The sequence below is a fragment of the Rissa tridactyla genome, chromosome 4 (assembly GCF_028500815.1).
Source record: "Rissa tridactyla isolate bRisTri1 chromosome 4, bRisTri1.patW.cur.20221130, whole genome shotgun sequence".
NCBI classification, from domain to species: domain Eukaryota; kingdom Metazoa; phylum Chordata; class Aves; order Charadriiformes; family Laridae; genus Rissa; species Rissa tridactyla.
Genome location: NC_071469.1, coordinates 91,711,088 through 91,725,545, shown reverse-complemented (window position 1 = coordinate 91,725,545; position 14,458 = coordinate 91,711,088). Strand labels below are relative to the sequence as shown.

The following is a 14,458-nucleotide window of genomic DNA, read 5'->3' as shown; positions in this document are numbered from 1 at the left end:
AAAAGCTGCTCCCCTTCCAGCAACGTGTCTCAACAGTTAGTCACAGGGAGCGTTTCCATCAGGTTACGGACTGATGATACACGTTTTGCTTTGTCTTATGAGGGTGAGGGGGGAGTAGGCGCAAGGAGAGATTAGACTGTATTAGCATAGATACGATCAAAGCTTGATTATGACACCTAGTTACAAAGAATAAGAAATAACGTTTCCTGTGGCTCAGGAGACACCAGCTTACATGGCAGCGCTGGCTGACAGTCTCACATAACTAAGGTAACGCGTCTGGCTAAGGTAACATCTGCCTCTGGAACCACAGGTTAGATTTCAGGAGGTGTTTGTACAGAGTACAACCGTCCTCTTCCCGCAGCGCGTGCGATTTCCAGAGTCTACTCCGAACACACGTTGCCAGAGCATTGCCGTTTCCAGGATATCTTTTCAAGCAGCCGGGGATGTGTAGTAAATCAGCCACTGGAACATGTTTGTCTTGCTGCTTGTGAGCTACATGTTTTCGTTGAACAAGTGAAAACATTTTCCTTTCCTGCAAGCGTATCTGACTCATGTTTAGGAAAGGCTATTGACTGAGTGCCAATCCCTTTTGTAACGCCCATCACACCTTACTACCGCACGGCAGGGAGACAAACCGAACCGATCAAGTCTTCATCTTCTCCTTGGACGGGGAGCTGAACCTCAGACCTTGCCTCCTGGCTTTGTGGCATCTGAACTGCAGGGAACTCCACAGCGGGAGCCGACCCGAAGCGTCCTGGTTCTATTCGCTACTTCAGAAGGGGATTTCAGCCTTATCCCGTCTCTCACCAAGACCAAGATGAAAACTTGTGCTTATTTAAATAGAAGCAGAGGTAGACCAAGAGGTTTTGACAATCCCACCCCTCATGTTTTAAAATAAGAACACTAAGGAAAAAGCAGGAACTTGGGAGAAAGGCTGATCATTTCGTGGACATTTGGATGTTCCTTGTAAAAACGCTTTTGGGTAGGAAGAGAAGGAAATCTAGAGAAACAATCGCAGGTTGAGGCACTGTTTCACTACGGTTTGACAAACAGCCATGAGGAGTAAGGCAGCAAGACTTACAAAGAACTGTACTAGTCTGACACAAAGCTTCATTGCCCAATAAACTTATTCTTAAAAACCCACGTTAATTAGAAAGACGGACAGAAGCAGAACTAGACTATATCTAGGTTCCTTGATTCAACGTACTCAGATCACTTGTCTTCAACTCGAAGTGATACACTTCAGACCTACTTAAATGGACACTGTACGAACGAGTTGAAAATGAGGTGTGTTTATAAAACCCAAAAAGACTGCATAAAATTAATACGGTATTTCACTCTCCTCTTCTTTTGTAGACTCAAACTGTTTTACAACTTTCATCCAAACTCATTAGTGCGCTTCCAGTCCTTTTTACAAATCATTACATGAATTGTGGATTTGTTTTTAACCTTGGGTTTAACATATTCGAGCAGTAACTGTGGTTGTGCGCCCACGGAGAGCAGGAATCACCGTAGCTTTTGGGAATACTGTTTTAACACGTTCTCTGGAGCTGTGTCACGCTAAACCACTGCAAAACAAGTGACACGTGAGCACGGTACATCATCCTCAGCAGTTCACATTTTACTGTGCCGACAGAATGACATTTCCAAACCAGGTCAAAAGAAACCGTTAACCTTACATTTTATGTATTAGACCTTAAAATTGCTCATCTGAGGACAGGACTGATTTTTTTGAAAGGTATTCCCATAAATAAACTGTTAAAAAGCAATCCCTCTGAAGATTAGAAAAGCTTAGTGAAAATTTTGTAATACGAACAGTAGGGACAAGCAGAAGTAGTTCTGGTTTCGAAGGAACAGCAACATTCACTACAACTGGGATGGCATCCACAAGGACAGCTGTAATTGACAGTTTGCAGTTCTTCCAAGGAATCTCACAAAAAAGATGGCTTACGGACACATCACTCTTTGCAATGTGACATGCCACTCCTTTTTAATCAGTCGGGTTTCCACGCAAGGTACTGAATATTATTCTATTTACATTCAAAAATAGCATTTTTCTCTCTTCAGTACATAGTGGGAACGCCCATAAATTAGTCAGTCGAAACCCGTCTAACACAGGTGGAGGACAGCTTTGTTGATCTCTGGGTTTGTCCAGTCGTTCCGGATATCATCCAGGTGATTATCAAAATCTACAAGGGTCTCGTAGGACTTGCTGTCCAAGAGAGATGCAGCGATTCTCTGGGCTTCGGTCCAATCTTCACAAAAATCACTAGGACGTGAAATAACCAGGAATTAAAAGTAATCACAAAGAAAGTCTCCACCGCCTCCTCTACTCTGGAAATTAAGCCGCAGCCTCTTCAACATGGTCATGGTGATCACATACCACTGCCTGGCTGCAGAAGCCGGCTGCTCTCTCCGACTACAGCAAAAACCAGTGTTAAAAGCACTGTCAGGTACACCCACCGCCCTTACACCGTCACTCATCGTAATCAAAGTTTTTCCCTTAACCAGGCAACCTGTTTTTCCTTACCAGCTGAACATAAATAAACTCTGAAATTTACTCACACGTGTGGGTCCTTGCACCTCCACTTGTTCTCATGGAGCTCATACACATGAATGGCAGGCTCTATGCACTCCGTCGTAAACTTGGTGTTATCAACCTGTTGTGCAACAGAAAAACGCCACCTTAGTCCCCTCCTCAAGGTCCCAAGTAAAGAGGTGATAATCAAAAAGTCTGTTTTTACAAACAGGGCACCTTACACTAACTTGTCCACCGTTCTACCTTCAAATGAGACAAATTACAGGTTTAAACTGCCAACGTTCTTTGTCACTGCGGCAAGGAGGAAAAGCACCGTTTGCTTCATATAAGACAAGAGCTTAAGTAACAGAAAGGGGTCAAAAGTCATGAAAACATTGTGTTCACTCAAGCCTCGCAAGCAGAGAAGGCCTCCACTTCCTCTGAGACGGCAGAGAGCTAACCACAGTCTCTTGGTAGTTTTATTAAGAACTTCACTGGCTACAGGTCACTGCATCTCTTCCCCAGAGCATCTGGAGGGAAAATGAGTTACTTCACTATCAAAAGATCCAGAGAATGGCCTCTAAATGGCTAGTCCAGCACCACGGTCATAACATTAACAACACAGAAAGATGAGGGGGGGGGAAAAAAGAAGTAATTTACCATTATGAGCGCTGTATCGTTAAAGCCCTCTGCAATTCTGGAGGCCACCTTTTCCGCAACCTGGTTTGGACTGCAGCACAAGGTAAACGTAACTGTGTTACTTGAAGCATGACATTTCAGCTGAAACCAGCAGGAAATATGCTTAAAGAGATGTGAAAATTACACTGCGTGCTTACAAACAGGAACAAGATATCAAGCTGATTCTACACTTGATTGAAGTCAGAAGGCCAAGAGAACCCCAGCTCCTCTCTTCAGCTCATGATCTGGACCTTAGTTATGCTTAGGCAATGGATTTTTGAACAGCAAAATGCTCACTGCAGACCTTATGTGGAATCAACGTTTTGTGGCCTCCGACCTTCTCCCATCAGACCAAAGACCGCAGCCACCTTTGCAGGCATTTAAAAAAGAAACCAAGTCTGCTCCCCAGTTTGCATTTGAACCCACTCACTGCCCAGCTTCTCTACCGAAATCAGATAACCTTTTAAAGGAAAACCTTTAGTGTGTTTCAAAGATGAAAATCTCTACATGGTGCCAGTTATCTTCATAAACAAAACTGGGAGTTTGAAAAAAACAAAGTAAGCCTGTGATATTCTTTCAAACCTCAAATAGAACAGACAAACTGTACCTTCTCCTTAAAAATGTCTCCAGCAGATTTATTTCACTTGTAAAGAAAGGACAAATAATGCCCTGTTAGACACCTTAACAGTCACACATAGTACTTAAAAAACATACTTGAGACTGAAGAATATGCATTAACAAAATAACTGGGACACAGCGTAATATTTTAAACAAGCTGTTCGTATTTATTTTAAATACAAGTATGATGTACTCTCATTAGTCCTGATACTGGATTTGCCTAACAGATACAGGGAAAATATTTGATACACATACCTAAAACTATTTTGTGGCTCCCTTATTGAAGGTCCCCTTACTGCTTATTGAGTAATTTGACTTAGCTAGCAGGGGAAAAAAAATGAATAATCCTAGGGAAAAATAAGTGAAAAAAAAGATATCTCTGCTTGACTGACATCATCTTCCATTTCAAAAGCGTCCCTTTACCACGTAAGAAAATGCTTCAGTAAAACTCAGAGACTATTATGCAGTTTAGTAAGAATTAGGTCACTTCTGAAAGACTTTCCAAAAGATACTCAGAATCATTCGAGTTTACAAGATACGTATTGCACGATCAAATGCGCCTGCAAATTTTGGCTATTTCCCTGACAACTGTAATTAAACTGGTTGGCAGTCGTTCAAAGACTGGCCTTTTATAGTATCCACTAAAGAGGAGTGATTCTGGAAAGACTGGGGTTTCTGCACCTGAACAAAGGCCATATCCACCAGCACCATGAAGACAATGTGAAACCAGATGACAGTTGTCAAAGTTAATCAACACGCACGATTTATGTCGATGATTTTTGTTGGCAGAGTACAAAGTACAACATAAAAGAGCAAACAGAAGGAAATATTGCACCAACACACCTGGCATCTTTCACGCGTTCATTTGCCTGGTAATATCCAGCTATCACGTAGCTATTCTCTTTGCACCAAGAGTCAATCTGAAAAAGTAATTGGAACAATTAAGCCCAGGAAAAAAAAAAAAGAAAAAAAACCCCACGGAACTAAGGAAATCTCATGTGTGTCCTGCAAATAAAACGGCAATTGAAGCATTACAATATCTTTGCCAATTGCTTCTTTAAATGTATACGTATTTATGTATATTTATGTGTGCTCTCACACACAGAGTTAGGCCAATTTAACTAGAACAGAGAAACCAAACTGAACATTTGGAGAACGATGGAAAACATTAAGCAAATGGAGCAAAAGAGCAAGAAGTTATCTCAGTCAAAGCCTGGCCTAAATTTGAATGACAGGACTAATAAAGACCTTCAGCAACGCTGCCTGGGAGAGGAGTCTAGGTCTTACCTATTGTACTTTCTCTTAGCGTTCATTTGACAGAGAGACGATAGAAAATGTTCACCATGTGAATGTGTGACAGTACCGTCATTTCAAAGAGAGCTTGTTGATTTTATTTCTAAAGTAATATTTCTAGGCTAAAGTGGAAGCATTTTTTTTACCTTAATTAGCAAATAAAGCTTGATTTGAAAAGCAAATGCGAGGCAGAAAAAGTTTGTCCCATCTACCGCTTTTTTCAACCCGCTCAAGTTACAAAAAGGCTTTTGCGATAGAATTGTTTTTCTTTGAGAGTTCACCTGCAAGGATAACTAACCACCGCAGCAACTTATCAAACAACGTGGGTGGATTCTCCGCTCTTTAAAACCTTTCAATCAAACCTGAAAACTTTTCTAAAAATACTCTCCGGCTCAGCCACAAGATCAGGGCTTGATGAAGGAACTATTGGCATAAATTCTCTCATCTCTGTTATAGACATGGTCAGACCAGGCAGCTCCTCCTTGTTTAACACCCGCATGTAAATACTTAAACATAAGCATTTATTTGCATGCAATTTACACAACTTTTGAGTTACACAAGTAAAAAAGTTTATGTAGTTTTATAAGTGCGGTTTCACCATGCACAGTGCGGTTCTTCCTGCCTTACGCTGGATCTGAATTCCTCCTGCTGAGTCTGTCTTGCTTTGAAAAAGAGAAAACCCGAACATAGATATGATGTTTCTCCTTATAACTGAGGCTATCAAGTCAGCATAATGCAGAGCCCTGAAAGACAAGTGGAGAAAGCAACTAGAATTTTCCTTTGCAGTCCCTAGAGAGCATGCATCAAAAAAACCTCAACAGCTATATTAAAATGGAGTCCAAAAATATATCTGATGCTGACCTGTCGCATCCTGTAAATCAAATCAATCTCATTTTTAGCAATAATTATAGTATTAGACTGCATAAACAAATAAACAAAAAAAGGCATGTGAATAATCCCTCCTCTACAAGGGATGACATGGATTTATGTGATAAAAAAAAAAAAGCAAGCTGTGTAGCCCTGCTATAGCTGAGGGCCAACTGCTGTTTCAATTACAAACCCATTTTGAGGGCTTAGGACTATGGTTTTAGTTGTTAGTGGCTTGAAAGCCTGACATTAAAGCCAGAAGCCCAGACACTAAAATTAATAATAATAAAAAAAAGTCCATCAATTAAAAAATTAAAAACCTTAGTTCTAAATCAATTTTTGTTGTGTACTGGAAATGGTCTTTAAAAATAAAAAAAAAAGAAAGTATGATTTTTAAGTTCTCAGTTCCCCAAGTGGTAATCAAAAATTGCTTCCGTAAAAACAAAACAAAAAAAAAAAGAGAAGGAAAAAAAAAAAATCTTTTTGGAATTGAAGCTGTTTCCACCTGCAATTTCCAAACACTCTCTAACCGCGGCACTGTCACCACAGGTAGCCTTAGCATCGATTAGCCCCTGATATTTTTAGTCATGTCCAGCCCTGACAAGGGCAAGCCAACGGGGGACAAATTGTGTCTCGCTTCCAGGCGGCGCGTGTCACCCTTGAAAAATCAAAAGTGGCTGCCCTCTGATCTGCTGCAGCCACCAAAGGCGGGTGGCAGAGAGGTTTAGAAGAGCCCTGGGAGGAGAAAGGCTGTAACCTACTGCCGTCTGACCCGCTGATCCAGGCGACGGGAAGCCAGCCATGAGAATGAAGGGGGAAGTGCTGCTTGGGTTTGTTTTTTTTTTTTTTTTTTTGAGAAGATGTGGTTGCAAAACCACATCAATTAGCTGAGAAATTCAAAGGCACAAAAAAAACCCATGTGAAACTTAATTCACTTTTTCTTTAATGACTCCATCTTTTGAAAGGGATTTCAAACTGACAAGCCAAAGTGCAAATTAAATACAGGCGCTTCTGCTCTCTCCTCCAGAGCTACAGACCTTCAAGCACTGCTGTGTGTTTAATAAAATCAAATTTTGTCGATTCCTTGTACCTAGGCTGCTGCTAAAGCACTGCTCGCGATTTTTAGGGGTTACCACATGGACAAGCCCGTTTGAAAGTGTATCCTCTATTTTCAGATCAAATCTGGAGACCATTGCTCCCATTTGATGTCCTGGGATAACTCAGGTCAGAGAAGAGGAGGTGAAACTCCTGGGGCTGGTTCTAGAAAGCCCTCACACATATGACCAGTCCACAGGCCTGACCAAGAATCAGCAGTAATTGAACTGGAAGAGAAACAGATCCCATCAAAACCTGCCAAAGCTTCAAAATCCTTTAGAAACAGAGGTGCTTCGCTACATACCTCAAGTTTAACCATGCTAATCTCGCTGATTTATTCAGTAACCATGCATTATATTGTACAGAACAGGGGAGAGTGCCCTCCTTTTAAACACTGCAACAATAAAATCCAATTTTCATAGCTGGGGTGACAGTACTTGTTGACATCTTTGCCTTTGTTTAAACAAAAAAAAAAAAAGAAAAAGAGCAAAAGGCCTTGGGCTCTTGTCAAATGCTGTGTTTTAAAGCTGCCGAGTATCACAGGAGTCATCAAATGTGACTGCAAACCACAACAGATCTTAGCAAGTCCTAATTAATGCGGGAAATGCCAGAGTTTTCCGATCTTTAGCTTTTTGTATCAAAACCCAAGAGCAAATACGTGAGACAATGCCACTTCTTTGGTTCCATAATGACTTGCTTACTGTAGATATTTCAGATGTCGCAAGAAACACGATTTATTTCCTAATAATCTGATCCTGTAGTAAGAGCTACACCAGAGAACTACACTGAAGGCCTAAAGTTCACGAAAATTCACTGCCACTGACCCTGTAGAAAGGCATCTAATCCTGATTTAAAGACAAACCCTACACATACTTTAGATATATGCGTTATTCTATACTTCACTAACAACTTCCACTCACTCGTTCCCAGAGGAAAAATGAATTACCACGGTTCAAAAAAGTAAAGTCAAAGCCCTGCCTACGTTAAAGCAATTACAAACAGTATTATTACGTTCTCCCAAGCAGCAACATGAGGAAAACCATAAACGGAAAATGATTACACTAGCAGCGTACGTTTCTGTGTTACTCCTATGCTGTTATACTGGTGTAAATATACTTAAGACTGACAAATCTTGCGTGCTCCACAGCAGCATGGCAAACCTAAATGACGAGGGCTCAGGCTCAGCCCCTCTTCCTATGTCTCTGGCTGCATTTCATCATATCCAGGATTCAGAAAGATCTCAACATTTCCCAACTGGAAAACACTGGCACTTATTCACAAATAATTACTTTTTGATGAAGCAATCTATTAAACTGAGGGAAACATGTAGGCCAGAAAGTCTAGAGGGATCAAAAAATAGTTATTTTCACAGGTATCAAAAAGGGATGGATTTTTTTCTGTTAATAACGACAAGTCTTTAAATGGACAGATGAGTCCAGAGCTCAAATCACACCCAGATCTCACTTCAGTGGCGGCTACCTCTACTGTGAAGGTACCAAAGCACTACTTTGCTTCCAGATTTGCACCAGGCTACCCTGACTCCGTATTACAACAAAATCCAAGCATGTTTCCCTCCCTCCATCTTCTGGTTTTGACAAAGGGACTGTCCCCAAATGCCAATCAGAAAGAAGCCACGGCCCAATGCAGGATGGCTCCTGGTTTTCACGACCAGGGGGTTGAAGCTGGAAAATCCCAGCCTGACACTGTTCTCATCCTATCTCTGTGACGACAGGGGGGAAAACAGATTACCCCACAAGGACTTACTGCTTTTCCACACCAGCGGGCAAGGTAGGGGATACTGTAACAGGCAATACTTGGCTGTCCCCAGCTACTCCATGGTTAATTAACCAACAGCAAGCTTGCAATACACCAAGTGAGATTTCAAACCCAAGCCAGACCTGCAGTATGAAGAGACTTCTTTTTTTTTTTTCCTATTTAGGCTAATGACTTCCATAAATGGGGAAAGTACACCAAAATGAATTAAGAAATACATACTTATATGCATCTATACACTCTTACTTGAGGACAAGCATGCCCTTTACCAATTAGCTGATACTGCTTTGAAGTGCCTTTAGGTAAGCTAGGAAAAGCTTTTTCTGCTGTAGAATAAGGATGTTCCCTCTGGGAGTTATTCTGGGATAATGACACCAATATAAATAGCACTGTTTATGCACTGAAAAAGAAATTAGAGAAAACTACATGGCTCTGTAGTTTTCCGTTGCTTCCCCAGCAGAAAGCTGTACAGCGGATGGGCCCCAGGGGCTTTTCCACTCTAGAAACACTCCGCTTACTGCACAGATTTGGCCACCACTACCGCAGGGCTGGCAGAGCTACCCCAACACCCCAAGTTCCCTCCGCACCAGCCCTTCCTCACCCTAGCTGCATGCCCCGAGCTCTGCCAGGGCCTGGACACGACACGCACCACCACCAGCCCCTCGCTCCCGGGCCTAGAAAAAGGCCTACAGCCTTACCAGGGTGAGGGCCACCTCCAGCATGGGCGCCAGGGCCAGGGTGCCGTGGAAGAGCGGGATACAGTCGACGAAGAGCGAGGGGGGCCCGGCCTGGTCACGACGCGGGGCGCCCGACGGCCGCTCGGCCACCAGCAGCCCGTTCACGGCGCAGTGCGGGTACTTGGCACCGTGCAGCACCATTTTGCAGTAGGCCTGCGTGGTCAGCTTCATCCTGCCGCGGACACAGAGCCCCGCGGACACCACGCACCGGCCCCTATCCCGGTCCCACCGCCACCCCTCAGGCCACCCGCCGTCAAGTGTCGCCAAACGCCGCCAAGCGCCGCCGGCGCGGTCGTAAAAAAAGCGGGCGACGGTCCGCCCGCATCCCGTCGGCCCCTGGGGCGGGGCCGCTCCTTTGCGGCGCCTCTCTCGCCCGCGTCTCCCGGCGTGCACCGCGCTTCCGGTCGGCGGCTCCTTCCGGTCGCAGCCCGGCGTAGAGGACGGTCGCCAGGTCGTCGGGCCGCGGCGGGCAGCGGGGCCGGGAGGGGGATACAGGGGGTACCTGCTGCCCACCACCGGCAGGGCAGGTCCTCCCCGCCACCTCCACCTGCGGCGGGTGGATGGGGTAGCCCCGGTTGGGGAGGGGGGGGGGATGAGGGGGGAGCGCTGCGGCCTCCCCCTCCCCTTGATGGGCCCTCAGCGCTGCCCCGTGTCGCTGCGGTGTCACATCGCGGGTGTCACGTCGTGTCGGGCAGGCGTGAGGCGTCGCTGCCGTGGATGGCAGGGGGAGGGGGGCGCTTCCCCGCGCCGTGAACTCCACGGCAAGGTCAGGCGTGGGCCGCAGGCTCCACGCTCGCCTGTCGGGTGGTCGTAGGGCTTTTAGCTGAGATCAGGGGCCTTTGAGGAGTCCTGGAGCGAGCCCTTGCGTGGGCATCCGGGTCTGTGGGAGAAACCGTTAGCTGGGTGTCTGCCCTTCCTCGGACACGCTGGTATTGTTTGCTGCCGGAGTGTTTCTTCAGTGGATGCGAGATGTGTTTAGACTCGGCTGGCTTGGGGCTCCTGGCTTGCACCCAGTAATGATTTCCTACTGAGTGAAAGCATCCTGGAAGGCTGCCTTGAAGAAGGGAACTTGTTGGAACTCGAGGCCTTTGAGTCTAAATACAGGAGACTGCAGGGGAAAAAAGAGGGGAGAGGAAAACTCCTCCAAGTCGCTTGTGGTTTGGTGTGGTGTGCTGCTCTTCAGACAAGGCGCAGGAAACCTCTAGGCTGGCTTTTCTTTTTTATAGACGAGCAGGAAATAGTGTTCTTTCACCTTTACGTGTTCAGTGTCTTCACCTGATGCTGGCTTACCTGCTGTTGTTTTGTCCCAACAGGATGTTGGCTTCGAGGGCATTCAGCCTTATTGGGAAGAGAGCTCTTTCCACTTCCATCTGCGTGAGAGCGCACGGACATGGTAGGTGGCAACTGCAGTGATAAAACCAGCACTTTTCGAGGAAGAACGCAAAAAGCTACAGCTGGGGTTTGGGTAAGGAAGGAATCAGGATAGAGGCGGGGTTGGCAAGGCTGGTGCCTTGTCTGCTGGCAGGAGATCTGAGCAGGCTGTGCCAGCAGATGGCATTGTGGAGGTGCAGGCAGGGCTGGCTGCCACTGGGGAGGCAGAAACTAGGGTGGAAAAGGTGTAGAGAGCTTCTAGGTGTTTGGTAGGGGAGGCGATTGGTGTGACAACTGGAGACAGAGGGGGCTAAGGCATTAATAAAGGCATTTTGGCTATTACCTTTTATGTTGATCCCCCTTCTGCTGTGTTCTTACACTCTTAAAATAGCACCCATTTTAAATGCTCCACCTGGAAACCTTTTCCCTCCTGGATTCCATAACTGTCATCACGTTTTTGACTGAGCTGTTGTTCTTTTGTATTGTAACCTGTAAGAGATGTTTGCACAGGAGTCAGAAGCTTGAATGGGTGTCTCTTCTGTTCCCTTGTGCAGCTGGTGTTGTCAAAGCAGAGGATTTCAGCCTCCCAGCCTATGTCGACCGTCGTGACGTTCCCCTGCCTGAAGTGGCCTTTGTAAGGGATCTCTCTGCTCAGCAGAAGGCGCTGAAAGAGAAGGAGAAAGCCTCTTGGACTGCTCTCTCTGTCGATGAGAAAGTTGAATGTAAGTAATGGGGGCTTTAAGTAACCTTACAGCTAGCAATGACGCGATCTAATCTGTTACCTGTTCATTATTGGCAACTTTTATTAGAAAGACCACTACAGACGGTGCCCGTTAGGGCAGCTGTTAAACCCTGCTCTTTCCAATGGCTCTGTGAGCAGAGCCGTGAGCCATGAAGGAGCTTTGTTAATTATGATGGAGCTCCTTGTGTGTACGCAAGCGGAGATCAGTGGTTTGTGTTCCTGGGATCCTTGGTGCTGTTTCAAAAAACAGCAGTGCCCGCCGTGCTGTCTGTTGGGTGCCTGAGGTCAAGTTCAGCAATTTCTCCTTCTTCCGGTAAACGAGTAATAATTATATTTGTTTCTTGATTCCCATCTGCTTTCAACAAGCCAGAAAAAAAATCTCTTCCTTATAACGATATGTAATTGTTAGTCCAGCTGAGTAAAAGGAAGCCTGTGTGTTTGAATGTCAATGACCAGTGACCTTAGAATTACCAAATTTCAGGTAATTAAAGTGCCAAGCAGGTGGTTTGACTTGCAAATAAAACTGCATCACCTTTTCTAACTGCCGTCATGGTATGCAAGTGAGAAATTGATCTGTGAACGGTGCAGTGTCCACCCGTGTCACAGTGAGAAGGTGTAAAACGCATTTGGGAACCACTCAAACATTTGTAAGCACTCTCCAAATCTGTTGCTGTTTTGAACTTCAGAATCTTTTGGGCCTTAGTGGCAAAGCTGAGAGAAGCCTTTCGAGATACAGGCATTGAAATTATTTGTGCTAGGAGGTTTAGTGGTCAGTAACCATACTGGGAATTGGAGGGAAGGAAGGGGAGTGCCATTTCTCCTCTGTCAGGTCCGTATTGCAATTTTTGCACAAGTTAACAATAATCTATAAAATGGAGACTAACACTGACCTGGGCGGGGGTGAAACACATGAGGGGATGGTGAAATACCACTCATTTACTTTGGCACAGGTCTTGGCCAGCTAATTCGGAAGCTATTTTAACATCCTTTTCTGTTTGGTTAGCTTTAGGCTTTGGTCGCCTCCCTCTGGAGAGTGGCAATTTGCCGGAAAAGTAAAAGAAATTATTTGATGCTTTAACTTTTTTGCAGTGTATCGTATCAAGTTTAACGAGACCTACGCAGAAATGAACAAAGGAACAAACGAATGGAAGACCGTCCTCGGTGGAGTACTGTTCTTTCTTGGTGTAACCGGTCTCATCCTCATTTGGCAGAAACGTTATAGTAAGTAGATGCCGTACGGCGTTAAGTCTTAAATTAGGAGCAAGATCAATTGATACCTGATGGGAAATGAGACAGTTCTTCGTAAACTGCTCGGGGGTTCGGAATGGTGTATCCAACAGCCGTTCTGGTGACCTCATAGTGGTTGCTGTTTGTTAGTCCCTGAAAACTCAATTCTGGAGTTGTAACTTCAATGGAGATCAGCGGGTACGTAGCATAAATGTTCAGGAAGCTGACTTGTGGAAAGGTGGAGGTGGTGGAGAGAGCTTTGGTGGGAGGAGAGGAAAGGGAGGGGAAGAGTGGTGATACAGTAATGATCCCAGAGCTTCCCTTCTCTGTGAAATCTGCTGTCGCAAAAGCCTGTTGCTGCCTTGGTAGTAAACATTTGGGTTTCTGCCATGTTTGGCTTCCTTCCCAGCTAAGGATCCCACCTCGAGGGAGCCCTCCAGCTGCCGTGAGGCAGAACACGCAGTTCAGTGAGCTGCTCTCCATCTTGAGCCTTCATCTACTCGTGGTGAAGGTTGAGAAGGCGGCTGTTGTCTTGGTACAAGCCTTTACTGATGAACGAAACTGCTAGAGAATCAATGCGTGAATCTGGGCTCAGCTAAATGCTGCAAAAATGGGATTTAGGGAATGTAGGTTTGAACAGGTGATGGCGTGCACGTGATCAGCACTGATGGCTTCGGGGGAAAAAAACCTTTCGTTAACTAAACTTTTACCTCTGTTCCCAACTCGCTCGTTTTGTATGACGATGTAATTACACCTGCTGTTGAATTGCAGTGTACGGCCCTATTCCGCACACCTTCTCTGACGAGTGGCTGTCAACGCAGACGAAGAGAATGTTGGACATGCGGATTAATCCCGTGGAGGGCATCTCTGCCCAGTGGGATTTTGAGAAGAACGAATGGAAGAAATGAAGCAACTCAGTGGAACCTGCTCAGCTTGAATATGAAATGATTCCATCACCTGTGTGTGACCTCGTTGCTTATTTACTGGAACAATCTCTCCACCTACATAGATGCTAATAAATGTCTGGTTAACTTGAAAGTTTCCTTTTGTTGGTCTTCAAATGTGTTTGTTGTGATGGTGATCTGTAGTGGAGGTGGAGGGGCAAAGCTTTCCCAGACGGTCCTGTCGTGGTTGGTGTATAATCAGTTAAAGGGAGTGTTTCTGGGGTGCAACCAGCAGTCCCGCTGTGCAGAGCTCTGAGCTACTTGTAAGGTAAGCAGATCCCAGCTCCTGTGGAGGCTCCGCGTCCCGAAACCACTCCAGAAATAGCATGTCAGCGCTCCAAAAGGCAGCAGCGCGAGGCAAACCACGCAGGTTGTCTACCGGCATCAAGGCTGCTCCATCTGCTCCATTCCTCCTCGCGGAGGGAATGTGTTCTCAATGGCACGGGCAGGCTGCAGACCTCGCTCCGGTATCCCGTGCAGACTCCAGCAAGGAAGAGAGAGAATCGGTAGATCTAGTTCAGCCAAGAATAGGTTTAGATGGAACCCCGAAGCGCGTTTCATGCCTTGCCCCTTGCGTGAGGTGACTTCGAGGGGA

At 45.4% G+C, this 14,458-nt stretch overlaps 2 protein-coding genes across 2 annotated transcripts; one reads left to right on the top strand and one right to left on the bottom strand.

The window, feature by feature from the left end:
• Window positions 1-1,276: 1,276 nt before the first annotated feature.
• On the bottom strand, window positions 1,277-9,868 carry EMC8 (ER membrane protein complex subunit 8). The gene is made up of 5 exons (XM_054199861.1): window positions 9,541-9,868; window positions 4,658-4,734; window positions 3,179-3,248; window positions 2,566-2,660; window positions 1,277-2,269 (listed from the first exon to the last, which is right to left on the bottom strand). The coding sequence occupies exons 1-5, from the start codon at window positions 9,748-9,750 to the stop codon at window positions 2,110-2,112; spliced, it is 612 nt and encodes a 203-aa protein (XP_054055836.1). The 5' UTR covers window positions 9,751-9,868; the 3' UTR covers window positions 1,277-2,109.
• A 37-nt stretch (window positions 9,869-9,905) lies between these two features.
• LOC128908890 (cytochrome c oxidase subunit 4 isoform 1, mitochondrial) lies at window positions 9,906-13,957 on the top strand. Its single transcript, XM_054199862.1, has 5 exons — window positions 9,906-10,030; window positions 10,893-10,972; window positions 11,505-11,672; window positions 12,782-12,913; window positions 13,691-13,957. Exons 2-5 carry the CDS (start codon window positions 10,894-10,896, stop codon window positions 13,825-13,827), a joined length of 516 nt encoding a protein of 171 aa, XP_054055837.1. The 5' UTR covers window positions 9,906-10,030; window position 10,893; the 3' UTR covers window positions 13,828-13,957.
• Window positions 13,958-14,458: the final 501 nt, after the last annotated feature.